Source organism: Tauraco erythrolophus, chromosome 1, assembly GCF_009769465.1.
Source record: "Tauraco erythrolophus isolate bTauEry1 chromosome 1, bTauEry1.pri, whole genome shotgun sequence".
NCBI classification, from domain to species: Eukaryota; Metazoa; Chordata; class Aves; order Musophagiformes; family Musophagidae; genus Tauraco; species Tauraco erythrolophus.
Genome location: NC_141465.1, coordinates 104,472,147 through 104,500,139, shown reverse-complemented (window position 1 = coordinate 104,500,139; position 27,993 = coordinate 104,472,147). Strand labels below are relative to the sequence as shown.

General features: G+C 42.5%; 1 protein-coding gene across 1 annotated transcript; it reads left to right on the top strand.

Moving 5' to 3' along the window:
- The first annotated feature begins 126 nt into the window (after positions 1–126).
- HTR2A (5-hydroxytryptamine receptor 2A) lies at positions 127–27,619 on the top strand. Its single transcript, XM_009981498.2, has 3 exons — positions 127–541; positions 5,371–5,571; positions 26,820–27,619. The coding sequence occupies exons 1-3, from the start codon at positions 127–129 to the stop codon at positions 27,617–27,619; spliced, it is 1,416 nt and encodes a 471-aa protein (XP_009979800.2).
- The last annotated feature ends 374 nt before the right edge of the window (positions 27,620–27,993 follow it).

The window sequence follows — 27,993 nt, the reverse complement described above, 5'->3', positions numbered from 1 at the left end:
AGTAGACAAAAGATTGTGATCCTTCAACTTCTGACAAGGACAGCTGAGGAATATAAAGCCTGATGGTGACAAAGGGTGATAATTTCCTATTTTTCACTATTTATCTCACCAGTTTTGGACTTAGCAATGGATATTCTTCGTGATGAGGAGAGCTCTGTGAACCCAACTGTGAACTCCTTAATACAAACAAATCATGAGAGAAGACTCTACAGAAATGTTTATGGAGCTGGAGAGATTAATATATCACATCTCTTTAACTTGACTGTGGACTCTGAAAACCTCACCAATCTTTCGTGTGAGAGCAACACGAGTCCACCGTGCTACTCTTCCCTGTTTCAGCTTTCAGAGAAAAACTGGCCAGCTTTGCTGACGGTGATAGTGATTGTTTTAACCATTGCTGGAAACATTCTTGTCATCATGGCTGTGTCACTGGAGAAAAAACTACAGAATGCCACTAACTATTTTCTAATGTCACTCGCAATAGCTGATATGCTGCTGGGTTTCCTTGTCATGCCTGTGTCAATGTTAACCATACTGTACGGTGAGTATTAGCTGTGTGATCTACTGCATGTATTGAGAAGCTTTAAACATCGCATGCACATGTTCTTCTTATTATTATTTCATTCTCTTACCACGAAAAATTGTAATCGATCCGTACAAGTTGAAATGTATGTAATTGGTTAATGGATGTAAGAAGAGGTGAAGGACTTGACTCTTTTCCTACCTTATATTTCTAGTTACAGGCATTTTAAACACAGTCCAGCACATTAGTTTATTACTCAGTTGCTAGATGAATTGTCTCAAAGTGTGTATATGAGGATGCTTTGTTCTCTCTCTTCTTTCAGTTTTTTCTCCTGGCTCATAATTTTCAGTATTCCTAACAAGAACATAGGGTCCTACTAGTTACTTCGCTCTGCAAATATGCACGGAAGCACTAGTAACTACCTTTAGATTTCAAGTAGGCAACTTCTTCAATTTTTTTTTAAGAAGTAATACAAATGTAAATAATTTTAACACCCATACCCTGCTTAGATATCTAGTTACCAGCAAATGCTGGAATAAATATTGTAGGAGTTAAAAAATGAAGGGGAAATAATTCTGCCTGATTTTTAGTAACATTTACAAATGGAAAGCTATGATTTCTTAAGAGAAGAATTCTTTAAGAATTAAGTGAATAATGACTCACAGTTCATACCCTTGTAGGTGATTAATAGCAGATCTTTCTTCTCATTTTCACCAAAATGCCTTGCAGCACAGCTCACGTAGAAAAAAGCAGCAGCCTATGTCTTCAGTACCAGTATTTTCAGGCTGTCATAATCCCTAAACTTTGAGACATTAGTTTTCCAGTGCCACAACTGAATCACTGCAGTCCAAGGAGAAGCCAGACAATGTCAGGAGGAAGTGAGGTTGTTTGCAAAGATTTCTGTTACTTCACTATTTGGGGACTAAAGGTCCAAGTGTGAGCCTGTGACTTAAGAGAGATTTCATCCAGAAAACTGGAAGTTTATTTCCCGGTTTCGGTATTTCTACACAGATTGCTCTCAGCAGCATTTGCAAACCGTATTTGGCATCAGCGACGGTGTAACGTAGCGATTTACTGTACCAGCGGTGCGATTACCTTCGGTGGGAGAAACGGCGTAAAAAAAACCACTGTGGGAGCAGAAACCATTTGATGTGTGAGATTAGTGAAATCCTTTTTAAATCCTGCGCGGTTCCCTGAGACATGCAAGAGGGACTCCTGCTGGCCGCGCTCCGCTGCCGGGGAAAGAGGCACCCCGGAATCTGCACTCTCGGAAGTGGTTTGGAGGTCGGGACGCGGGATTTCCTGCACGCTGCGAAGGCGAGAGCCTCGTCGCGGAGCGGGGAAGCCTGCGTTGCCCTCCTTGGCGATCGAAGGAGCAGCAGGGCACCTAAAGCCGCAGGGGAGGGAGCGTGCAGGCTTTGCCACCTCTCTACTGCTTTTTCCCTTGCAAGATCAAGAAGGAGAAGCCTTTGCAGGGTAACTTGGGGTGAAAATATCATCTGGTGGTGCACACAGGTACCATACTTATGTAGAAGTATTTACTCAGCTTCAGCTACCTGGAGAAAGGCCAGGATGCAGCCAGCATCAGCCACATCACCTATGTCGACAGTCCTGAGCTCAAACTGGAGGCCTTTGCATCTGCTTCACTCTCCCGGGGTACCTCCAAGGCTGTGGAACAACAGTGCTCCACCACCCACCCCGCAGCCCCTTGAAGGAGGATTGTGACTGTTTTGCTCAAGAGGGATAATTTCCTTCTCGAGAGCTTTATGGCTACCGTGGACAATTCCTGTTCGAGTGCCCTGACCACACCAGCCACGTGTTTGCCTGTCCTGCACCCTTTGGGCCAGGCAGGCTTTTCCATCCACCCAACAGCATGATGCTCAGCTGCCTAAAAAGATACCCGCCAAGGTGGACATGCCCACAGAGCAGAAAATTCACAGACTTGAACACCACCACTGGTTCCCATCCAAACACGTGTCGGGTGCATGATGCCTGTTGCTCCTGCTTCAGAGATGTGCCCCGTGCCAGCATGGAGTAGCTGGATTACTAGCAGATGCTGCGTAATTCCCTGCTGCAGCAGAAGGATCAGACATTTCAGAGGACTCCTGACCAGCCCACCACTGACCTTGGCTGATGTGCTTCTGACAAGGCAGGATGATGCACAGGGCCTCCTCAGTATTTGTTCATGCCTGTGGACTCGCTTCCCCCTCCCCCTCTCCTTCCCCCTCTCCCTCTCCCTTTCCTTACAGCATTTCCTTAGCCTTTCACTCAAAACAGTTTCCCTGTACCTCCTGTGACCCACAAGCAGCAGCCCAGCCATCCTGGCTAACTTCACTTATTTGCCTCCTGGCCTGAAAGCCCTTGTGAGAAAGCATTTCTCATCCCCTGGATGCTACTAACAGGCTACACCAGAAAGAAAATCTTATCTCATCTACCTGACCTCCCTCTTAGCCTGTCAACCTGAAAATGCATAGGTGCACAAGCCTGTCCCTTCGATGGGATTCCCTGATATGAGCTCCTGGACCTCATGAGCTCTCATGGACCACATGTAATCCTGAACCTTGTAAAACTTTCCCTGTCTACCCAATCTTTAAATTGCAGCCATGTTTTCATTTGGTTTGGTTTATTTCCCCTTGCATGTGTGGAGGGGTGAATTGGACAGTGGCCAGAGCACAGCACAAGGCAAATCTGCTCTGCACCATGTGCCACATAAAATGTCCCAAGGCCTGCCTGGATGATGTTACCTACACTCTTCCTAACTTATTATTGCATCTACAGTTGGCTCCTCTCATGTACTTTCCCCTTTTTTGACCCTGTAGTCTCCAAGGTAGCTTATCTGATGGATGCTGTTTCGTCCTTGCCCCATCTGGGTTTCGAGCAAGGACAAGAGGTCTAGAAGGATATGACAAATATCTTTCCAAAGGCCACTAAAGCAAGAGAACAGATGCATGTTGTCAAGTGTAAAAATACTTTATCGCTTTTCCCGGTGTAAATTGTTGTGGCCTGAGAGGCCCTGAAAGCCAGCCCTCACGTAGCACGCTCCAGAGGCTGAATTCCCCATTGGAAGACCAGAAAACAAGATAAAAGATATGCATAAATGCTGTATGACTTATCACGGTCAGCTCATATTGCAGCAGTCAAAGAGCTCCAAGAAATAGGTCTCCCCAGTGCTTGGTACAGACCAAGCTCCTCTGCCCCTCCCTCTGTTCTTGCTGTTGCAAATCTTGTACTGTATCTGCAGAAGAGATAGGCACCCCTCTGAAGCACTAGTGTGTTCTCACAATACCACCTTTGGCATTGTCCCATGCTGCACCATCATGGGCAACTCAGGTAATAACACTCTAAATTAAATCACCACAAGATAAGGAAATAGATAACTGCAAAGCTTGATCTAAGGAGGGTTATTAGTGTTTCCTTACAGGACTAGAAGGGCCTTCGAATGGGGTTCCTACAGGGCTCTGCTTAGCCTGGGTCTGCTCAGTACTGCTCCTAACGATTTGGGTAGTGTACAAGGCGTGAGCTTACACAGCTTTCCAAAAGCACCAAGCTGGGAGAGGTTACAAGCACTCGGAGGGACAGGATCATCATCTGGACCCCTAAAGAGGAAAATCTGAAATGAACAAATAACATTCAGTGAGGATAAATGCAAAAATATCAACTGAGGGAAAAGATAGCAAACCGACTACTGCTGGGGAAATTTGTCCAGGCTTCAGGAATGCTAAAAAAGTTCTGGCTGTCAAAATGGATCATAAGCTAAACATGTGTCAATAGTATTATATTTTTATAGAAAAGGCACTCATCATTCCAGGTTGTGTAAGTAAGGACATTCCCTGAAAGACCGGTGAAGCAATCTTGTATTTCTTTTAGCAGTCGGGAGGCCTTTGCAAGAGTACCTAGTCCTGTTTTGGTCACTGAACAACAAAAAAACTGTGGATAAATCAATTAGATTCCAGTGCAGAGAAACAAGAAACACAAAAGTTTTTAAAGCATCATCTGTAAGCAAAAGATAAAGGAATTGGCTTTGCTTAGTCTGGAAGAGAAAAAGAAAAAACTAAGCACGATACGATAGCCATCTTCCAAAAGCTTCCAGAAAGGACAGCAATCAATTATTCTTCATGGCTGGTGGAAAGAACAAGGGAAAAGGGAAGGCTTAATTTGCAGCAAAGAAGATGTAGATTGGGTATTGGTAAACACTAATGCCGTTTGCTTTCGATTCCTCTCTCTGGAGGAGCCTGGAGGAGCCTATCAATTTTCACTGATGATACAGGGAACATCCTTATTTAAGTATGTAGTCAGTGCCTGAAGACAAGTGAGATGAATATCATTGGTAGGCAAAAAAATACACCACTTCTTCAGCTGCCACTAAATCTAAAGTTTCAGTTTCAGAATTTAGGTGGTTTTGCATATCAGCAGGTGTTAATAATGTTGTAATTACAGGGATAAGAAGTCCTGAAATGAAATTGAGAACTTGTGGGTTTACAATGACAAAATTGCTTCTCTTTCCACAGATTCGCTGCCAGAAATGGTTAATCACAACATCAAGCCTTAGCATTATGCAAACAGAATTAAAAAGATAAAAGCATACACTTCCTGTAGCCTGGGAAAGAAGCAGAGCTGATCCCAAAAGCTACAGAGTTAGAAGACCACAAGTAAATTTTTTTTTTAAAAAGGTTTAAAAACAGTGTAAGGTAAAAAAAGGTTTTAAAAACAGTGTAAGGCATCTTCTATTGAACGCATCACTTACTACCAGCTCTTCCTAGAAGGATATGTACACTAAGACATATATGTCACAACAAAAGATGTGAGTATGTCACATTGTTAGCTGACATCATCTTTCTCTTGTGCAGGATACATGTGGCCTCTACCTACAAAGCTCTGTGCTGTTTGGATCTACTTGGATGTGCTTTTCTCCACTGCCTCCATCATGCACCTCTGTGCCATCTCACTGGATCGCTATATTGCCATTCGAAACCCCATCCAGCACAGCCGGTTTAACTCAAGAACGAAGGCTTTTGCAAAAATAATTGCTGTTTGGACCATATCAGTCGGTAAGTGAGGCAATACTTCAGCAAGTAATTGCAGATTTCTAGCCTTTGAGAGGATTTGACATATATACTGCAGTCTAAAACTGTATTCTCTGCCTGCAATATTTTGCTTGCCACAGTCTAAGAAGTGCTGTAATATAGTAATTATGCAATGGAAATCAACAATGACAATGGGAAATGGAGGAGAACCAAGCAGCACTGTCACTGAAAGAATATAAATCAGTGATAGGACTACTGGGTTCAAGTTTGATTTAAAAATGTGTTCATCACCCATATGGATTATCCATCATTACCTTAACGTTTGAAAAGAAAAAATAGTCTTGACTAAAAAAAAGATTTCCTTGTTATATGTAAGTCAACTGTTCCCAACTTCTTATCAGGGTAATATGCTTATGGATGCTTCTTATGGGAAGATGTTTTCTGCCTTTCACGGTGCATAGGGCAGGGTATTTATGCATCATATTTAGGAGGTATTAGATACCCTGTGTACACCATAAAAGAGAGAAGTTTCTCCACAGGACAGTTCAGAGTTGCAGCCTAAAATAGGTGCCCTGAATGACTCCCTCGATGAATCTCCCTTTGCACTGGCAAAACCCAAACCCAGAGGCTCAAAACTAGTCATGGAACATTGCTCTTCCATTCCTGTGGTGGCAGCACCCTAGGTCCAGAGCAGACTTACAGTAGGGGAGTTGGGAAGAGTTTGGTGTCCGATGCCATCAGGGATTTCCTCACACACCTGGGTGGTGGTTCTCAAACATGTCGACAGCATGGTTCTCTTTCAGCTCATCTGGTTCTGTAGCTCCCCGGAGCATTGGCAGCTCACTTATTCAGAAGCAGGAAAAAAATTACTCTTTTGCCCTGGAAGAGATGAGTGTTGCCAGCAATCAAAGGTAATTAGCCGCTTCCCTGGCTAATACCAATTATTGCAAATGGTAACTAACTCATTACCATTCTTCCAAGGGGAAGGAAAGGTGATGATGGCTAACACTGCTGTCTGCCTGCCACTCTGAATTGTCTCCTGACCTCCCTCTCCGTCCTGGCCCACAGTCTGAGAAAAGGCAGTGCAGGATTTTTACGACTCAAAATAGCTGTATCTTCTGCTGGGCAGCAAGAAACAGTGAGAGCCCTCTCTCAACAAGGGGACAGTTCTGCATCCTCCAAGACCCAGTGAGGTGCAACTGCATCACATGTGGCTCTGGCGTTCATGCAGCTGATCAGGTGTAGATGTCTGGTACAGGCCAGATGAACTCCATCCTAAAAATACCCACCTCTCAACTACAAAAGAAGCCTAGAGCAACTCAGATGTAGACGTCTTCATTTAGATTAGATCAATCATACTTTATATCTCTACAGTCACTTTTTTTATTCATCTGGTAAAAAACATATTAACTACTCTGTCCAGTTTTTCCCGTCTTGGACACTGCTACGTGCAAGTATTTTCAGTGCATTCTCCATAAAACATAAAAAAGTCAAGCATTCCTTAAATTTGTATGTACTGTGTTTGCATTTGTGTGTGGTGCCTGTGCTTAGTGTGTGTGAAATTACTGTCCTTTTTAAACACAAATAAATTCACAGAATGGACATTCCAGGGGCAAAACAGTGGTCCACGCCGCTCAGCATCTTTCCTCAGACAGGGACTCGCTGCCAGAGTATCTGAATTAGCTCGCTATTAAAATGAAGCCAGAAAAACGTTTATTTAAGCCCTATTATTTACAACATGATTTATGCCCTGTAGCAGGAGGGGTTAGTTCTTTGATATCTTGATATTTAATTTCAAAATTTAGGACTATTCTTTGCAGTAATAACACATAACAACTAACACATTGTAACAACACCTTTTCTGCTCTCTAGAGAATTTTCTTCTAACAGTGATCAGATGAGCCACAGATGTTATTTGTTATTACTATGGCAAGTGATAGCAACATGGTGTCTATTTGTATAACTCTGAAAAATACAACTCCATATTTTATTGGAAAGCACTCAAGTGTGGCATAAGTGAAGAGGACAGGGTCCTGCTTTACTGCAGCTGGATAAGGACACACATAAGGGATCGGTGGATGTCAGGAAAATAGGTGGACTGATAGAGTAAACTCCGTCTCATTCACACATCAACTGTCATCAAAACAGTGAGTAGATTAAATAGATATAAATGAATGCAGGCAAGCATGCTGAGGTGTGCAGGAATGAAGTGCTGCTGAGTTAGTTTGCTAGTCCCATGGAAGCAAAGGGCATGGGGACATGAGCTAAAGGAAAACAGGTCAGTTTCCAGCCTGGCAACTGTGTCATGCATGAGCTCTGGTAAATGTGATGTGCTCCAGAGGACAGACGGGAAGCAAACACACAGCAAGCTATAAAGAAGCTGCTGAGCTGGGCACTGCCAGGGTGGACTGAGATTGCACCATGGCATATTGCAATATTATACAGAATAAAGAAAAACCTCAGTATTAAAAGGAACCTTAATAGATCCCAGATCACCCATGCGAATTGCTGTCAGTCAGTTGTTGACCCATCCTCCTGATCTGCCACGATCCAACTCAGAATAGGCAGGAAAGTTTCTGAAGAATGAGGTGCTTTCTATGTCATTTACTAATGGGAAATGGTTTCCAAACAAAGAGGGGCTCTGTGAATCACTTACCAGTCTCCAGGCTCTCAGTGCTACTTAGAGTGGCAGGGCTATAAATTACTTAAATTTTTGCATTTTCACAAAGCTATGGCTAGCACAAGCAGAGCTGTGTTTTTTCAAGGAGTTTCTCAAGGTTTTGCCCTCCAGCCTCAGGTACATATCCTTTGGCTTCCCCTTGTTCCTGCGGTTCACAGCTGAGCTGCTGTGTGAACTTTTATGATGTGTGAGACGGAGGGTAAAAAGCAAGAGGAAGAAATTAAAGACGTCACGTTCCCCTGCATAGAAGCCCATTTTACCTGGGGAATAGAGGAGAACCTACTGATTAGAGACCCTCAATGGCTCCTTCACTGTCAAAATCCTTAGTCCATCCTTTTGCATATCCTGCTTTAATGATTGCTTTACCAGGCTGAGTCCCAGTCTTTTTAGGCTCTGTTTGTAGGCAGTATCTCATGCCCAGGACAGCTTCGTAATGTTCTCTGAATCTTTTCTAGTGCTTCTACATCCTCTTGGAGACATAGGTGGCCAGACCACAATGTTCAAGACATGGACACATCATGAATTCATGTGGTGTAGTAATGTTTTCTGCCTTGTTCTCAATTCTGGCCTTAATAAGTCTTTAGCACTATCTCTGCACACTGAGCTCAGTGACTCCAAAACAATGGAATCAGAGAATGGTTTGGGTTGGAAGGGACCTTTAAAGATCATCTAGTTCAATCCCCTCTGCCATGGGCAGGGACATCTTTCACTCGATGAGGCTGCTCAAAGCCTTGTCCAACCTGACCTTGAACACTCCAAATGATGGGGCATCCACAACTTCTCTGGGAAACCTGTGCCAGTGTCTCACCATCCTCATCATAAAAAATTTTCTTCCTTATGCCCAACCTAAATCTACTTTTTTTTCAGTTTGAAACCGTTGCCCCTTGTTCTGTCGCGACAGGACTTGATAAAAAAATTCTCTCTCCATCTTTCTTTTACGTCCCCTTTCTACTTTGAGAGGATGCAGTAAGGTCTCCCTGGAGGCTTCTCTTCTCCAGGCTGAACAACCTCAAGTTTCTCAGTCTTTCTTCATTGGAGAGGTGTTCCAATCCTCTGACCATTTTCATGGCAGTCCTCTCTTTCCAGAGTAATGACAAATAGTTTTCCGTACTTAGATGGGGTTCCCCTCCAAGTAACTTACAACTCTTTGCTTCTTAGCACTGAATTTTGTCTGCTACTTTGCTGTCCATTAGCTGGGATTTATGAGGACCTTCTGCAATTCTCTACAGCTAACAGCTGCGTGTTACCAGCACATTTACTCAATTCTGGTGTCTACACAGGCAGGTCACGGACGGGCTGAACAGCCTGATCAACACAGAGAGCTGTTGGACGCTACCTTCTTCTGCCCTCACTGTGGAAGCAAACCATTTAATCCCACCTCTTGCTTTCTGTCTTTCAACCCATCCTTTTTCTACAACAGGATCTTTCTTCTTTTACCATTAGAGCTTAATTTCTTTAACAGCCTTTGACAAAACAGTGTTGTCAGAGCTTTCTGGAAATCCAGGAACATTATATCGATTGGATCACCCTTATCCACTCGCTCACTGAATCGTACAAATACTTCTAGCTGATTTGTGAAACATGGCTTCTAGCTGATTTGTGAGGCATGCAGAAGTTCTCCTAGTGCTTCCCAACCTACCCATATCTTTTCCATTATGACTTCTAATTTACCTAAGTAATAACACTTTCATTCACTAAATTTGTAATTTTCCTTTTATTCACTAAATTCACAAATTTATTCAATGAATTTGATCCAAAGACCAGTCAATCTGTGGTCTTCCTTCCTTGGCTTCAGTAACATAGGAAGCATTTAAAAAAACAGCACAAAAAAGCACAGATTATTTGATTTACTTGACTTGTGAAATCTTGACTTTCTTAGTTAAAAAAAACCCACTGTACTAACATTTGTTTTTGCATTTGGTGGAAGAAGAGGGTTTAGCCAGCAGCCTTTTTCTCACTAGACCATGTAATGCCACAGGCAATTGGTTTAAAATGGATTCTAATTACTGTAACAGATTCTAATCGTATCTTTAATTCTTAAATCATCCAGTACCCAGAGTGGCTAGGTAATTAGATTATTTGTAGCTGTTGAAAGCAAAAGCCCATTAAACTCTGAAAATTATTCCATTTGTTTTAAAGCACAGAGGTCATTACTAAGAATATGTGTAAAAGGTTGAAACATTTCCCCTTCCCAGAAAAATTAAGAGTTGAATTTTGAATAGCGTTTAACTGGAATCTATAGAATTGTAAATAGACCTTATGCTGAAAAATAGAAATAAAGCACCTTTGAGTCCTAATTGGGCCTAAGAAATTTATTGCTCTGCAAGAGGCCAACAATGCATCATTGTCTCCTTTAAGAATTCTTGAAGGGGCCACATAAAAGAATTACAGTCATGAATGTCAAGCCCTTATATATACATCATTCCTCGGTCCTTATTTCTCTCTATTCCTCTGTTAATAGTCTAAGTAATGTGAAGTTCGATGAAGTCCAAATCCTCTTAGCTGAGTTTTCTCTTCTCTTATCATTTCTCACCCAGCCTACACAGCTGTTCACTGCCTTCAGGCAGTCTCTGCTCTCCCCAGTCACTAACAACTTAGATTTATTCAGTACTTTTCATGCAGAAAAAAAGTCCAAAGCGGAATTGGATGAAGCTAGTGAAACATCTCCCACTGCATAACTCTTGAAATTTTGGCATTGCTTTCAAGGCTTCAAAAATATAGAAATACTGTAGCATGTGAAGCATGGTTCTCCAAAGGGTAGGGTGCAAAAAGTTACCTCTAGGTGTATGAAACAAACCCTGTGCAACAGAACTCTCTGATAATTTGGCGGAGTGAAGTTTTAAGCTGACATAGAAGCTTACACCTCCTTCCTAGGCAGCCTGCAATCTCTCTGCATGACTTCTTCTGTCCTACAGAGTACAAAGGGCCAGGGAAGCAGCTGGCATTTGGAGAGTACAACTACCAGCGTCTCTGGATTGTGGTTTGTTGACAGCTTTGGCCTCCTTCAGCTCACTCCTCCTTTTGCCAAGAGCAGCCTTCATTTGAAAGTTCCCTCACTGTTTTCCAAAGGTGCCAATAGCCAAGAGGCTGCAGGTTGGGAATCCCTGTTCCAGATCCGCCACAGCCTTGATTTCTTCCAGATGACATAATTTGCCAGTTCACTCAAGTGTAATTTAGGGATGGCTTGGCATAGGAAAAGATCACTTGTTATAACATGGAATATACTGCCAAAATACATAAAATCACAAATAATTACACATAGCACTGTACTCTGACAATATAAATTTAAAGTTGAGCACCTAAATTTGGAAGTGCTGGAGCTAAACTTGAAATAACTGCTACACTACTCTCTTTACCATGTAGTCATTCACTTCCAATTCTTTTGAAAACTTGGCTTTGCATTCTTAGCAGCATTTATAATAATTTACTTAGTTAACATTTCTTTTTTTTTATCATACTCATGAAATCATCTCCCAGAGACTGAACATAGTGTTTGTCCTTCCAGCTGGAGGATCTCAAGGGCAAACTTTATAGTTTTTCTGTTTGGGCAATCCCCTGGGACCTTTTCCATTTGTGGATGTAGATGTCACCATAAAAATAAAATGACATAAAGATGTCAAAAATTGTGACAAAACATATAGAGAAATTTGCATTAACTATAATGAAGGGCCATGGCACAAAGTTTCACAAATGAAGTAGTAGAGCTTCATCACCATCTTACAGAAATAGAATCTTCATTGTATTATTTTATAGAGACACAATGTATGAGGATCTCTAGTCAGCAACAGTTATGTCAGTAGAAAGTTCATTGCCATGCTAATGACCCCACCAGCAGTGACAACTAATAAGCAGACGAGCACTTCATGTGTAGGTTGTTTGAGGGAAGTTAACATTCAATGCTGTGATGCACATTTCTGAGTTGGCTAGCATGTACATTCTGGTTATGAGACATTACTTAAGATGGTTCTGAGAAAGAGACATAAATATCATATTTACTTTCCTCATGATGCAAATTATTCCTGTATTTCCCATGTAACAGAATCCTTTGCTTGATTTCTTCCTCCCGGAAGAGTGAACATATCTCATCCACCAGACCAACAGCTTACCACACATATCTCCCTCACATAATTGTGAAGGTTGAAAAAGCTTGCATTTTGAACTTGTACATGTTTTTTTCATTATCTGACAAGGAAATGTTACCAACTTTATACTTTTCTTTACGAAAAAATGCTCAAAGGAATGGTAGTAATTGAGCTGCTTTCTAAATTCTCCAAATTTGGAAACAGAGATAAAGAAAGAGCATAAAAATCCGGAGGGCCACATTTCCAAGCTAGAGCCCTTGAGCAACTTGGCATGCATCTGGATAGGGAAGAATACATTATATCAGTACATATGTATTGTGAAATGAAGAGTAATTGTTAGGTATACATTCACCATTTTCGTTGTGTAATTACCTGATTATCAGGAGATGAAAGTTTTTGCCTATGAAAAAGGCACACACCCGCTCTGTGAGCTCCTCTTTGGCAAGAAACATTCTGCTTTACAGGTGAAAAAAAGGAATGAGGAGTGGTCACAATATTAATGTGTGGCTTTTCTTTCTGCTTTGGTTTTATTTTTAAGGGCAAGTTTTAAACAATAGAGCTGTATTTTTAATACATAGCAGAGCTATGTGGAAAGAATCTGGTTAGTCAAGGTACTGATGACAGAATTAGTTCGTTGTCTTTTTTTACTTTTTTAAACTTGTCTTTGGTTTGAAGACCATAAGGACCATGTTATCGCCCCTGAAGCTACAGGCAAAAAAAAAAAGCAATTCAATTGGACCAGGCTGTTCCTATTATTAGGTTTCTTCTTTGAATGAATGAGTAACTGTTCCTGGTTGGCAACATGACCTATAATCAGCCAGTTGTTCCTTATAGATGCTGCAAAATAGAATCATAGAATCATAGAAAGGTTAGGGTTGGAAGGGACCTCAAAGATCATCTAGTTCCAACCCCCCTGCCGTGGGCACGGAAACCCTCCACTACACCAGGTTGCCCAAAGCCTCATCCAACCTGGCCTTGAACACTTCAAGGGATGAGGCATCTACAACTTCTCTGGGCAACCTGTTCCAGTGCCTCACCACCCTCTGAGTGAAAAAATTTCTTCCTTAGATCTGATCTAAATCTGCCCTCTTTCAGTTTAAATCCATTGCCCCTTGTCCTATCACTACACGCCCTTGTAAAAAGTCCCTCTGCAGCTTTCCTATAGTACCCCTTTAAGTACTGGAAGGCTGCTATAAGAAATGCAGAAAGGACATGTACATGAGCCTACTTTGATCTTTTTCTGGAAGACCTCTACAATAGTACATGCTCAAAAGGGATCCTATATTGACCAAGAAATTACTTGAGCATCTCTTATTCGAAGAACTGGGATTTCTGCATAGCAGAAGCCACATGCAGTATAAATGAGCAGAAAAGAAGTGCAGGAGGAATCATATTGGGATTTATAAACTCTGTCATGTGTACACTGTAATTGCATTTAATCGCCTTATAAATTAAAAATAGTATTGTTAAAGTAGCACTGTATTGTGTAAAAGAAAATGTCAAGAACAAAGACATTTTCAGTAATTTTAAAATCATACAGAGCAATTTCATGGCTTATTTTATTTATTTTAAATAATTAAATTTTATTTAAGCCAGATTTTGCATTTAATAATGTTAAGAAAGAGAAACAAATCACAGAATTCTGCTTTAAAATTAAATCCTTACATTTACCCCTATTAGCAGGAACATTGCAAACTATCACACACTCAGGCTGCAATTAACTTCCCCCATGCATTTCCTTGCCCACGCCATTGGCATCATTTCCAAACAGAAGCCCAGCTAATAAAAGTTATGGGTTTTGTCAAAGCTGAGACAACATATTCCTAATTGCCTACAACAAATTGAGAAATACCTCTCAGCTGATTTTTCCTGGGATGTCCTCCAGAGTCACTGATGGAAAACAGCCTGCCAAATTCTATGATGGCCTGAAAGCAGGCTGAGGCTCTCCTTTCTAGCTGATCACAATGGGAGCTGTGTATTTCATGGTATTCAGCCCTGCACTTATGTTCCAAGTAAATCACACCCACTGGGAAGATTTGTTTCCTTTCGGCAGAACATAACCCTCGTTATGATTTTGTGTTTGATTCGAGTTTTGAAACATCAAATTGACTGCTATCGCTAGGATCATAGGCTGAGCTGAACCGTGAGTATCCCGAGGTAAATACCGTGTGGTTTTAGGTCTCAGGTGCACCGAGTGAGCAGTGTAACTTTCTTCTTACAAGTATAAAAGTGCCCAAAAGTTTTAGGTTGAATGTTTCCAGGGTAAAAAAAAGCCCTGTCTTGCATATACAGCTGCAAGACATGAGGACGTCCCTCCAGCGTGCAGAGTAGCCAGTTCTTATCGCAAGGGTAGTTCACATACTTATGTTTCATTTGCAAGGCGGTTTGTGACAATTAGCAGAAAGACAAGCCTAAGGATTACGCTACACCACCTACGTAGACATCTGTAGATGGGAAATATGGGTAGATATGATCTATCACTTTTTCGTCTCTTCTTCAACTCTGTCATCTTCTAAATGTGACCAGGGCACTGACTGATCTGATAAAAGAGCAGATCAGTCAGGGTGAAGGGCATTCTGCATTGGATGGGCAGTGAAGCATAAAGAACAGGATACAGAATCCTGATGTTCAGACCAGTGCAGGTCTCTAAGATATTTCTCATCCTGTTTTTCCTTCCAAATTATTCATCAAGTCAGGACATCTGCCTCAATAACTGTCCAGCCATTGGTGCGGTCTCCGTGTATGACTAGTAAGAAGCTGATCGTTTGCTTAATCAGCAGCCCCTGCAAGCAACCACAAAAGGAGAAATGGAGAGCCAAGACAAAGATCTGGATTAAAGTGAGACCAGGTCTGAGGTCTAGAAAATCCAAAAGAACTACAGTTTTGGTTGTACGTGCCCTTCAGGCCTAGTGCAAAATTGTTGTTAAACCATTTATAATAATTAAACAACTTAGCTGACAGTTACATTCAGTCTCCTGTTAACTACATGACGAGGTCAAGCAGCACTGCTGGATAAATCTCAGAGAGATACCAACAGAAATCTCTGTTCAGTTCAGTGGAGGATTAAGGCAGAGTTAAGTAAATTATCAGCATGCAACAAATCATACCAAGTAACAATTAAAAGCCCAGAAGTACAAAAACTGCAATAATAGAGGATCTTGTCACTTAGATTGAGCCAGGAGCCATCACATTAGTTGCTTATGATAGCGGAATATCTAAGATTTTTCCATAATTTCTAGTTTATTGCTGCTATATATATATATTTTTTTAATCATTACTGTGCACATAGCATATAATAAGTTAGCCCTAAGAAGCCTTCGGGTGCTTCATAGCTTAAAAGGCAGACTGATAACGTGTGATTCAGGAAGATCCTGTTACAAACATATGGTATTTCTTTCTTTCTTTCTTTCTTTCTTTCTTTCTTTCTTTCTTTCTTTCTTTCTTTCTTTCTTTCTTTCTTTCTTTCTTTCTTTCTTTCTTTCTTTCTTTCTTTCTTTCTTTCTTTCTTTCTTTCTTTCTTTCTTTCTTTCTTTCTTTCTTTCTTTCTTTCTTTCTTTCTTCTTTCTTTCTTTTCTTTCTTTCTTTCTTTCTTTCTTTCTTTCTCAAAGCACAATTATCCCCAAATCTATTCTCCTAGGGGCCTGAACAGTGAACATTGCAAAGCCATCTGACATGGAATGCAAAAAAGTCCTGTGCTAAACAGCAGGGACATCACAAATGGCTGGGGTTGATCCCAATTAGAGGCTCTTTTCCTTTTTCAAACTAACATGTTTACCTAAGCCAGTGAAAACCATAAATTTGTAACTTCATTCGAGTGGAAATTAATCCATTGTTACAGGGAACTTAAAAACACCAATGCGATTTGAACGACATTAACTAAGTACACAGAAAGGAAAAAAGGGTGTTTGATCTGCTCTACTGTATTTTGCCGAGCCACGAGCCACAGAAGTAGCAGGTTTGTCCATCCAGCAGCTTTAAATAAGAATGAGTAACACCTTGTCCCTCTGCGCAGAGCTAGGCTGGAGATCTGTGGCACCTCTTGTGATTTTGCAAACTAAATATTAAGCTCTTTATCGTAAAGTCCGCCACTTCTAATCACTTCTAATCACGATGGATGAAGTGGTTACACAGTGTGAACCAGTCCACATCCCCTGGAGAACACTAAGCCCAGCTCCGTCCCCACTCCCAGCTGACAGCAGGACTGTAGATGCCATCTGGCTACCTCGGACACGTTGCTCAGCCAGCGTTCCCCAGGCAAGCCGCTTCCTCAGCCTCCTGTCCGTGTTTAGCCAGACACTGCTACTCTTTCCAGACTCAGGGATAGAGACTAGTCTCAGTCTCACGAAGAGCGTGACCAGTCTCAATCTCACAAAGACCAGGCTGAAAATAACTTGGTATTGTAAATAATAATGCAATTAAATTACAAGGTGAGAGGTCTTAAAAGCCCTTTATTGTTACATTAGAAACGTCCTCCCTCTCTAGATCTCTGTAGTTGTGGTTTGATTTCCTCTAGGCATGGTGCATGAGACACACCATCCTCTGTCTCTCCTGGCAGGTGGGTGGCAGGGATTAAAGTGCAGGCGGATGCACAGAGCAAGCTGGAGTCCATGTAGAAAGGCTGGCACATGGGACCACGTGCCCTGTCAACGTCATTTGAAATACAGCACCACTGTCCCAGCTGGGAGTGCTAGGATAGAGACCAAGGCAATGTGCAGGCAGAGGAATCCTTCCAGGAGACTTCACCAGACCCATATGAAGAAATAAATGCTATTGATAAACTACAGGGCTATGAAACTTGCAGAAATCTCCACTGCTACCCTATACCCTTTCTGCCCTATGCACTTGAGAGCTGGCAGGACGTCTCCCTTGAGCTAAGAGATAGACAGAGCAGCCCTGATGCGTTGCCAAACTGCAGGCTAAAAGTTTGGCAGTACTGGCCTTGTTGGTCTTCAGGGGGTTGTCAATGTTTGTAATGACCTACAGACACTGTTAGCAAAACAACGCTGATGTAAGTAGTGACGACTTCAGATCACGAAAACGCAGCTTATATCTCAGTTATTTAGAAAAGCCGACAATCTTAGTTCAGCAGGTATGTGGGTACACGCAGATGTGTGTGTGTCCATGTAAAATTAGTTCTTATTCTCAGCCCTGCTTCTTTTAAAGTGACATGTTGTAGTATCGACATGCCTCTGAGCCAAGCAGGATGTAGACTACCCGTGCCTTTCCACTCCTTGTCGTATTTCATACTGTCAGATTTTGAAATGCACCTCAGGTTGCAGGCAGGTCTCCCTAACCTTCCCTTCTTCGGACTCTTCCCCATGAGAACATAGCAGGAATAGCTGGCCTGAGGGAGGGCTAATGAGAAAGAGAAGCCTCTTGCCGGATGCAAATATAACCTGGCCCAGCTCCCAGCAGAAGAAAGTTATGACATCCATACAGATGGCCAGTATGGAGTGGGGTTTGCCCTTCTCCCAGTGCTCCTTCAGCATTGCCATTCTGATGCTAGCTGTCCATGTGCTCTCAGCATCATTTGGGAACCACGGGACTGAGCAGGGCAAAAGAGGAACAATTTCATTTCAGATGTGACATGGCAACATGGTGCCAAAACACTGCTGAATCACACCCATAAACATTTCTTTGTCCCATCTCTAAGGATGGGCTAAGTTTTCACCTGGGGAACAGGGATTCTGCTTTCTCAGGTGGACAAGTTTGCTCTGCAAGGCATGATGGCATGCTCCTTACTGGAGATCCAGTTGAGCGGATTCTTCTGGATCAGTAAAGAGGAAAAGGATTTTTAGGCTCTCTCTATTATTGAACTTTAACCTTCTGGACATCTTAGAGCTAAACAGCTCTGTCCGGCCTTCTGCAGCAAAAGCAAGCCCAGATGCCTTCTTGCCTTCCTCTTCTTCCCTGTAGATGCATTTATAGTGACTTGTATTTGTACAGTACTCTACACAAGGCAGAGAGATTTACTTTCCATCTAAAAGTTGACACGTTTACTGAGTCCAGTGCTGAGGTCTTTTGACATCTTTCTCCAGGCTTAAAATCGCTGAAATATTCAGAATCAGACCATGAGGTCTAACCAAGCACAGTAAAAGGGAGATTCATCAAATTAATGGGAGAGCTGTGGAAGAATCTGGCATATGGTACACATTATCTTGTACTTTAGCCATATTGTGCAAAAATCTATTTATTGGGCAGTTTGATATTTCTTACTTATCTAGGAAAAGTTCTGTGCCTCAGTAGATATAAATGCTATAGTAAACAAGCAGATGGAATGTAAGTATGTGCCATCTGAAGGAAAATTCCTGTATAAATTGATAGAGTCTTTCAATTTTCTGAGGTTTCCACTGATCAAGAACATACTCTTGCTGGCCCTCAAGGTGAAGGTTTTACCTGCGGGTGTCCTGTACAGCAAGTCACCAGTGTGACAACTCCAAGCAGAAAGACTTCTACTGTACAAAGACAGAAGCATTGCAGAGCTTCAGTTAAAATGAGGCAACGTGCAGCCAAGGGCAAAGGAGGTCATTAACTGGGAATAACTACAAGCACGTTAGGAAATCACTAAAAATTTTAATCTTCAAATGCGATACGTAGACTAGCCTTGGGAAGTGTGACTGGCTCTCTGCTTATGAAAGACCAGACCAGGCAGCACCTCACCCCTTGGAGGCCTCCACTGCAGTCGTCAGAAGGTGAAGGCAGCCTGTGCAAACCTGTGCTGGCACTAAACTGAGAGGGTTTTGTTGCAATAGCAAGACTCTCTGTTTCAGCTTGTTCAGTTGAAACCACTGAGGTCTGTTCACCATTGCTCCTTGCTGTGTACATGAATGGCGTAATCTGAAATCCCCAGTCCCTAAATCCTTTTTCAAAACAAATTTCTTCAGGACATTTATAAATCTTCCTTTCTTTCTAGCTGTTTGATAAGTGTAGACTTCTGCATGCCTCTGTTAGTCCCTTTAGTGACTGGGTAATCATATTACACAGAGGGATAAAAACTTCTCTTGATTTGAGATAGCTGTGAGAAGCCAATAAGCACCTTGGCAGAAGCCTCTGCCCAAACCACAGATAATGTCATTAGCTGAAAAGCAAAGACTATTGGTGGAGAGGCTCCACCGAAAATTGCTATGCAAAAGGTTATGCCTTCCTCAGATACTCAGAAGTATTAGAAAATCCAGCAAGGAAATAAGACAGACCAGACACGAAGGGCACAGAACTGCTGTAAACAAGTCCTGCAGCACAGCTAAGAAAGGGGATTTGAGGTGTGTACAGGCGGGAATAGCACTTAAAGCTGAGAGCAAAGAAACCGCTTCCTGCTGTTGGACTCTTGCTGTCTCTAGGAAACAGGGCTGCATGCACATTTGGTAAGGGAGCAGGATTATTCCAAAGCAGTAAGAAACTCTGTCAGCAGTTTCCTCTTGTAACTCAGCTTGCCCTGGAGCTCTGGGTTTCTAATCAGTTGGGTCAAAAAGGGGCAACTCTCCTGCATTCCTTGATCGGTCCTCTCTGTAATTATATTATTCCAAATGATCATTTACAATAACTTTCTTACATAAAAATAATTTAATTTATCTCCTACTAGGCTAAATAATAGGTTTCCTTACAGATTTTCTGAGCTGCCAAGAACAAAGCCATTTCAAAATTTATAGAATAATCCAAATGCTACCTATCACCTCTTATGTGAAGTTAAATACAAAGTAGTTTTCCTTTCAGTTGTATTAAATAGAACATGTGTGACCAAATAAAATGTTCCAAGGAAAGCTACAGAAAATCAGCTCTGAGTATACCCTTGAATAAAAAACATCATTTGATCTATAGACAGTGATAAGGAAAATGCCTGGACACGCTCTGATCCCAGTCCTGCGAGGATGGTGCCTCTGGGATGCAGAAAGGAGATGATGCTCCACCATCACTGTGACTCACTTAGCTCTCGAGGAAATCCATCTGAAAGCAAATGTTACATGAGGATTTGTAAGACAAAGCTCCTCACCCACTCCTGCCTCCACCAACACGTGTAGCTGACACCAGGGAAGAGGTCTGTGCTTGGCTTGCATGCAAAGATAAATTCTAGGACTTTAGTCCTCCCCTGAGGACTCTGGGGACGCTGACATGCTGACTAGGAAAGGCAGAAGATTTTTAACATTCACGCTAACTAGATGCAGATTCAGATGGTGATTTCCAAACCACCCAGAGCTTTTCAACATCCTCTCTCCTCAGATGGAAATTTCTGCTTCTACACTGCCACCCATCAGCAAACTGCACAACCTTGCTATTGGCAAAGTGGCTGGTGCTATTTGGGCAGCAACAAAATCATAACATGAGAGCTTTGACATGGCTGGAAATAAGTCAGTTGGGAAACAACATTTTCAGATGTACGCAGAAATCAGCTAAATGTTTGCAGGTCTGGGGAAATAATGACTCCCAAAACAGTGAGTGCCACACACCAAGCAGAGATATGGAGCCAAACTGAGCAGCTCTTCCGTGGATGTTTAAGTGACAGCACATAAGTAGTTGTTGCTAAAATCTGGCTCCTGATATTAGTCCTAGACACATTTGCATCCTTGATGCTCAGAGGAGGACATAGTCCACGGTCCTCCCACAAATGGCTCACTGTGTTTTGTGTTCCTAGAGCAAGCAAACATCCACCGTGGTAGCCCAAAGGAATAAACACTATTTTGTGTGGTTATTTCAATCCAAAATATTGAAAATAACGTAACGGCTGTGTTGCACTAAGGCAATTTTTATACAACCCGAAACTGAGGGTGTATGTTGTATGCCTTCGGTTGTAGCATGTGAGTATACATGGATAGGTGTTTGTTGTTCGATTTCATAGATGTACCAAAGGAAGACATTCCTGGAGTACAGAGAGGCACCAGATACCAGGCAAGGGCTTTTCTAAAGAAATTAGACTATATTATAGAATCATAGAATCATAGAATCATAGAATCATAGAATCATAGAATGGTTTGCGTTGGAAGGGACCTCAAAGATCATCTAGTTCCAACCCCCCCTGCCATGGGCAGGGAAACCCTCCACTACACCAGGTTGCTCAATGCCTCATCCAACCTGGCCTTGAACACTCTCAGGGATGGGGCATCCGCAGCTTCTCTGAGAAACCTATTCCAGTGCCTCACCATCCTCACAGTGAAGAATTTCTTCCTTAGATCTGATCTAAATCTCCCCTCTTTCAGTTTAAAGCCATTGTCCCTTGTTTTATCACTATATACCCTTGTAAAATGTCCCTCTCCAGCTTTCCTGTCGGCCTCCTTTAAGTACTGGAAGGCTGCAATAAGATCACCCCAGAGCCTTCTCTTCTCCAGGCTGAACAGCCCCAACTCTCTCAGCCTGTCTTCAGAGGAGAGGTGCTCCAGCCCTCGGATCATCTTCGTGGCCCTCCTCTGGACTTGCTCCAGCAGCTCCATGTCCTTCTTGTGTTGGGGACTCCAGAGCTGAACGCAGTATTCCGGGTGGGGTCTCACGAGAGCAGAGTAGAGGGGCAGCATCACCTCCCTTGATCTGCTGGACATGCTGCTTTGGATGCAACCCAGGATACGGTTGGCTTTCTGGGCTGCCAGCGCACATTGCTGGCTCATGTTGAGCTTCTCATCCACCAGCTCTTCCAAGTCCTTTTCCTCAGGGCTGCTCTCAATCCATTCTCCGCCCAGCCTGTACTTGTGCTTGCCACACTGAGCTGCTTTAAAGTCAGACTGGCCTTCTCCAGGCAACAATTCCTTCGGAGGTCCCCAGTGTCACAGCGCATCTCTGTGCGGTGGCCCATGATCTGGCCCATAACCTGAGTATGTCTGAATCAATGCAACTGCTAAAACTTGAGCTGGGGAGGCTTTTATCTTTTTCATGTGAAGGTGACAAAAGGTGTCAAATTTTGCTGAGAAACAGTAATGACATTTCTAAAAGGTATTTCCTACCCCTTGGACAGTTATTAGCAATGCTCATTTGTATTCAAATTGATTGAAATGGATATATGTGAGGTGAAAGCCTGACAGTTTCTGCTTGGAGGAGACTTCACAGAAGGAACCTTGACTTTATCATTTCACTCCCTCCTTCCTTCTCTTCATCCTAATAGCCCAAGTGTGCCACCCTGCAGGGCATATTGTAAATTCTGGCTTTGATTCATTGACAGTCTCAGCAGACCAAGGCAGCTGCAAACCCAGTTTACCTGTCCAGTTAAAGTGGTTTTATGGCTGCTGTATATCTCTGAAGATTTGCAAGCTGGCAATGTGTACCACTAAATCAACCTCTGTCAGTTCTACCAGGCTTTTCGAGAGAACAAGAAGGATGCTATTGCTTTGCTTCTTAACCTTTGGTATTTTCAAGAGCCTTTTGTCATTCTGAAGTTGTGCCCAAATGCTTGAGGTTTAATGCAGGATTTATTACTCATCTTTATTGTTTGGGTACTGTTTTGCCGTTTATTAAAGTCCATAGAGTTTGAAACAGCCTCCTGTGTATAAATCAAGCTATATAAATAAACCACCTTCTACCAGAGGAACATAATATTTAGAGTTTATCTGCAAGAGAAAATGTTCTGACATAAGTGGGAACATCAACTGGAAACACAGTGGCTAATGTCCCTCCAGCACTTGAATGGATGCTCCCATTCTGTGCTGAGCGCTTTCTTTGTCTCAGTTTAGTTTGATTTGGAAGCAGAGTAAGAAAAACTATAAAAAAGCACTCAGGGGATATCAAGACTTTTTCCAGACTGACCTTGAGCTAGTGGGAGCCAGGGACGTGGAACAGGCAGAGTGTGGAATAGCTGTTCTGTTACAGCCCTGCCAGGTTGTTTCCTCCAGATCTACTGTTTACACATGGCCTATTTCCCAAACACCTGCCCGTCCCTAGCTGGTAGCACTGCATGATTCTTGTGAAGCTAATTTTCTTCTCCTGATGTTTGAATACACCTGTGCTGCCTTAAACATTCACAGTCGCCAAGAGGAGGGAGCTGGAAAGCAAGGACAATAAAACCGGCAAGAAATTATACATCTGAATCATCAAGGAGAAATAGATTGGTCAGCTTCGATCTTTAAAGAATTAATTCAGACAGCTGCAATAATGCTAATACAGCTTAGACTGGGACTTTTTGTTATGTGTCTACAGTACAAGTTTGATATTGACCAAACCCAAGTGATGTGTGGGTGACACTTGGCCATGTGTGATGCTTCCTAAAAATCCTATTGAAATAGTGGACGTGGATTGCACGTGGAAGCTCCTTTACTTACATGACTGTCTTTAAATTTGATCCCTGTGTCCTCACTGGGATTTGCTATCCTCATGCTACAGAAGCCTGAAGCTACCTGCTGAAGAGGGACAAACTCTGTTTCTATGGGGAGTGGAGCAAGAAGTTTAGTCCATGTAGAGATATCAAAAGAAAGAATTGGGCTAGAAGTTAATTTACTCCAGGCAGGAATGCCACAATATCATTTGTGGGATTCCCTACATTACCTGAACTGGGGTGTACACAAAAAGCTGGTTACAGCTGCCCATGTTCTCTGCTACCAAACCGTGGTACCTCCGGTATTTTCAAACTGTATACAGGCCAGTTACCCATGGCTGTAGGGGAAAGATGCCTTGAACAGGTCATTCAGAAAAACTTACATGACCAGCAGTGCCGGCTGCAGCTCTGCTGTGAACAGCACTTTTGCACTTGCTAAAGGAATGACAAGGAAATGTGGAAATTCCAGCTACAAAGCTGAAGCTCATTTCCATTTCTTAAAGCCAGAAATCTGGATTTAGATGCCAGTCCTCCAGATGCTGCTAACAACAAAACAAAGCAGGTGGGGAATTGCTGCTCTTGTGTTTTGGGTGAGGAGTGGTAACTGACTTTGTCCTTTTACTTGAAAAAGCTTGCAATTACGCTGAAATTTTCCTCTTTCTAGTGCTGCTCCCTCTCCTTCCGTGCCTCCTGATGCAGCTGAACCATAAGGTCTGAAGTGATGAAAGGCATCTTTTCACTCTGTCAATACCATTGTTTATTTTATCTCTGCAGCTCACACTAGGTCCTTGAATGAAATGAAAAACCAGCCCTGCTGTTATCTGTACAGGGCAGAACTGGATGGGAAACTTGCGGTATTGCTCTGACTGCTGCTGTGTCTTCATGCAGCTGAAGTGTATCGCTGGCAGGTGCTGGGTGCCTTCAATATCCCTTCAACTCAACCAAAAAGCAAAAGGAACTTCAAAGCATCCCCCAGTTCCCTGGAGGTGTTTGGCATCCCAGATGACTCAGCCGTGGCTGGGCAATGTGGTTCCTGCAGGTGACCTCTCCCTCCATGCCATCAGTCAGACTGACTCAGACCTTTCTAGGAGCAGCTTTCCTGGAGTCACCGGAGGTGTCCATCAGCTCGACCCAGGAGCTGTCATGTGCTGCATGAAATCACATCTCACCCGTTGGCTTCTCATAGCCCAAGTTCAAGTATTTAGAGCTTGTGCAGTTTTGGAAGAGAAACAGAAAGGGCAATACTGCAGGCTCTCCAGCAGCTTCTGCCCTGGGCAGATAAGAAAAGTACTATTGTAGATTGGCCCAAAGCATTGCCATGACTCAGTTCAAAGCTGTGCAGATAAAATAAGCTACAGTGTTGTTAGAAAAATGGAACAGTAGTGTTGGAAAAATTAAGATCTCCAGAAGCACCAAAAGAATGAACATTTGAAGAGAATAACAATTTAATGTTATTATTACTGTTCTTATTAGTGTTTTGTACTGTGCCTGGACTCAAGAGCTTCCTCTAGGACTGGAGCTGTTATGCTGGGCACTGCAAATGTGTGAAATGAAGATACAGCCTGTGCTTTTAAAGGGCTCCCAGTCTAAGCACCAGAGTGGGAAGAAAGAAAAGGAAGGGAGGTAGAGGCATCACTGAAGTGCTGATGTTGAAAGGATGAGTTTTAAGACCCATCTGTGAACCAGTAACGACATTTTTGGGCACACATGGGACAAGGTAGGGGAGAGCATCATCCTCACAACATAAGAAATTCTTCTCTAATTCATTTTTTCTTCCTCAAAAGCCAGATACAAGGTCTGGGATTTCTGTTCAAAGATGCAAAGGGGTCTGAAGCTTCCAGATTATGCTAACTTTCCACAGGATTCAGACTCCTAGCTGCTTTTATCCAAACAGGGCTGCGTTATCACTCCCTGCTTCACAACTTCACTTTTGCTGTCTTCATAGCACATCATCCCTTCTGCTGTCTGAATATTGCCTCTCTTGGAGATATAACGTCCGTTTGAGGAGAAGGGAGGAGATAAAAATTGGAAAAAAACCCCAAAACCAACAACCAAAGAATCAGCAGCTGTTTGATTTCGCTCAGACACTGGCGGTATTTGCAGAAGTCCCAGAGGAAACAGCTGAGTGGGCTTGAACCAGATAGAGCAGTCCAAGGAGAATGGACTTCATCACCTGACTTTGCTGTACCTGAAAGGGCAAGGATGTAGCACATGCTCCAAGGAAAGACAAGGTTTGCATGGCTGCTGTTGCCTTCAGGGCTGTGCTTTGAGAGGGGAGCCTGTCGTGGTTGGCAGTACTGTAAAAGGACCTTCACAGTCCTGCAGGGTGAACGACATCTTAGGCTGTGTCATGTTGGTGTCTCTCAGCGCTTAATTTGTCCCCATTGCTCCTCCAGTCATTGCTACGGAAAGCTTTTTTAGCATTTAGACTGTGTCACCTGTATGGAGATTACAGGGAGAAAGGAAAAAGACGCAACGAAAAATTACTTTCAGACCTACAAAAAAAATTTATCTTTCCTCCTAAAGTAAGTATTTCACAACTGAGTCAGAAACCAGGACCCAGAACACTTTCAATCCTCTTACAAAAACAGCCCAAGACCACTCTTAAGTCACTCCAGAAAAGAAAGACAGGTTATCATCTTGATCACAGTTGATAAAAGCCTTTGCCAAGGTGGCAAGAACCAAGGAGTAAGTCTGGAATCCATTACATGGGGCCAAAGATCCAAGAATATAAGGAGTTTTGCTTTTGCTACTAGGTGTGATGGGACGGTTGGATGGAAGCAAATGTGTTCTACCTGTGGCTGACATTTTTTTGAAGGAGAGAGAGAATTCAGAATAGACCAACTGCAAAATCCTGTGTAACATGAGTGCTGCTCTTCCCCTGCCCTTCTTTGCTGGGACCGTGTAAAGGTGGTGGCAGCACAAATGCCAGAGCCTGGCAGACCACAGCTTAGCTCACAAAACTTGACATCTGCAATGCTTCACACAGCATCTTTTCTTAGTGTGGCTCCAGTAAAATGTCACAAGAACAGGACTAGCATCGTGCTACTGCTGAAACATCAGACGCAGTATTTTTCCTTCCCCCGTGTAAATTCAGTTTGCTTTGGGATGTCTATCAGTCGTGACTCTACCTGTTAGCATTCATTTGTCTCCTATAACCATTAATTATTTGGGAAATGATCTGTGTATTGCTAAAAGTGTTTTTTTTTTTTATTTTTTCTTGGAAATTGAAAATGGTGGTTTTTATTATTGTATTTAATGTCTTCTTTCTCTAATCCATTTTTAGGTATCTCCATGCCTATACCTGTCTTTGGACTACAGGATGACTCCAAAGTGTTTAAGAAATGCAGTTGCTTGCTTGCAGATGACAATTTTGTCCTAGTAGGCTCTTTTGTGGCATTCTTCATCCCTTTAACCATCATGGTGGTCACCTACTTTTTAACTATCAAGTCTCTGCAGAAGGAAGCTATGTTATGCGTGAATGACATTGGCCCAAAGACCAAGTTTGCTTCATTTAGCTTCCTCCCTCAGAGTTCCCTGTCCTCAGAGAAACTCTTTCAGCGCTCTTTGAACAGAGACATGGGCCCTTCTGGGAGAAGAACCATGCAATCCATTAGCAACGAGCAGAAGGCTTCCAAGGTTCTTGGCATTGTCTTCTTTCTGTTTGTTGTGATGTGGTGCCCGTTTTTCATCACCAATGTGATGGCCGTAATTTGCAGGGAGTCATGCAATCAAGAAGTCATTGGAGGACTACTTAACGTATTTGTTTGGATTGGCTACCTTTCTTCGGCTGTCAATCCACTCGTATATACGTTGTTCAACAAAACCTACCGCTCAGCTTTCTCTCGTTACATTCAGTGTCGCTACAAGGAGGAGAAGAAACCTTTCCAGCTGATTTTAGTGAACACTATCCCAGCACTCGCGTATAATTCCAGCCAGCTTCAGCTAGCACAAATGAAGAGTTTGAAAAAAGAGGCAAAAATGATGGCTAAGGATTATTCGACAGTCACGATAGGAATACATCATTTGGATGGTACCTCCAAGGGAAGTATCAGCCCAGCGAACGAAAAGGTTAGCGGTGTGTGACGGTTGTCAGCTGCCATGACAACGACTGTGTGTACGCTGAAAATTTCACCTGGCTGTGAGAAGCTCCGATAGCTTAGGAAAATCAGCCCTGTTCAAGAGATCCTCCAATAACATCACATACGCCTCATATTATCCTGTGGATGAGAAGCAGGGTTGAAATGGCATCAAACGTGCAATTTTTTTTCATACGGTACTTTGGCTGTTTTAAGCACAGGCTTTATTAAACTTATTTTTTTAATATTTTAAAGGATATATTTCTTAAAGAAAAAAATGCAATTTCTGGTATTATAACATGGGCTGTGAAGAAATCTACACATTTCTTTTCTCTTTGCAAATGAAAGCTAAGCTGTCCTTTGATGTACTTGCAGAATAGG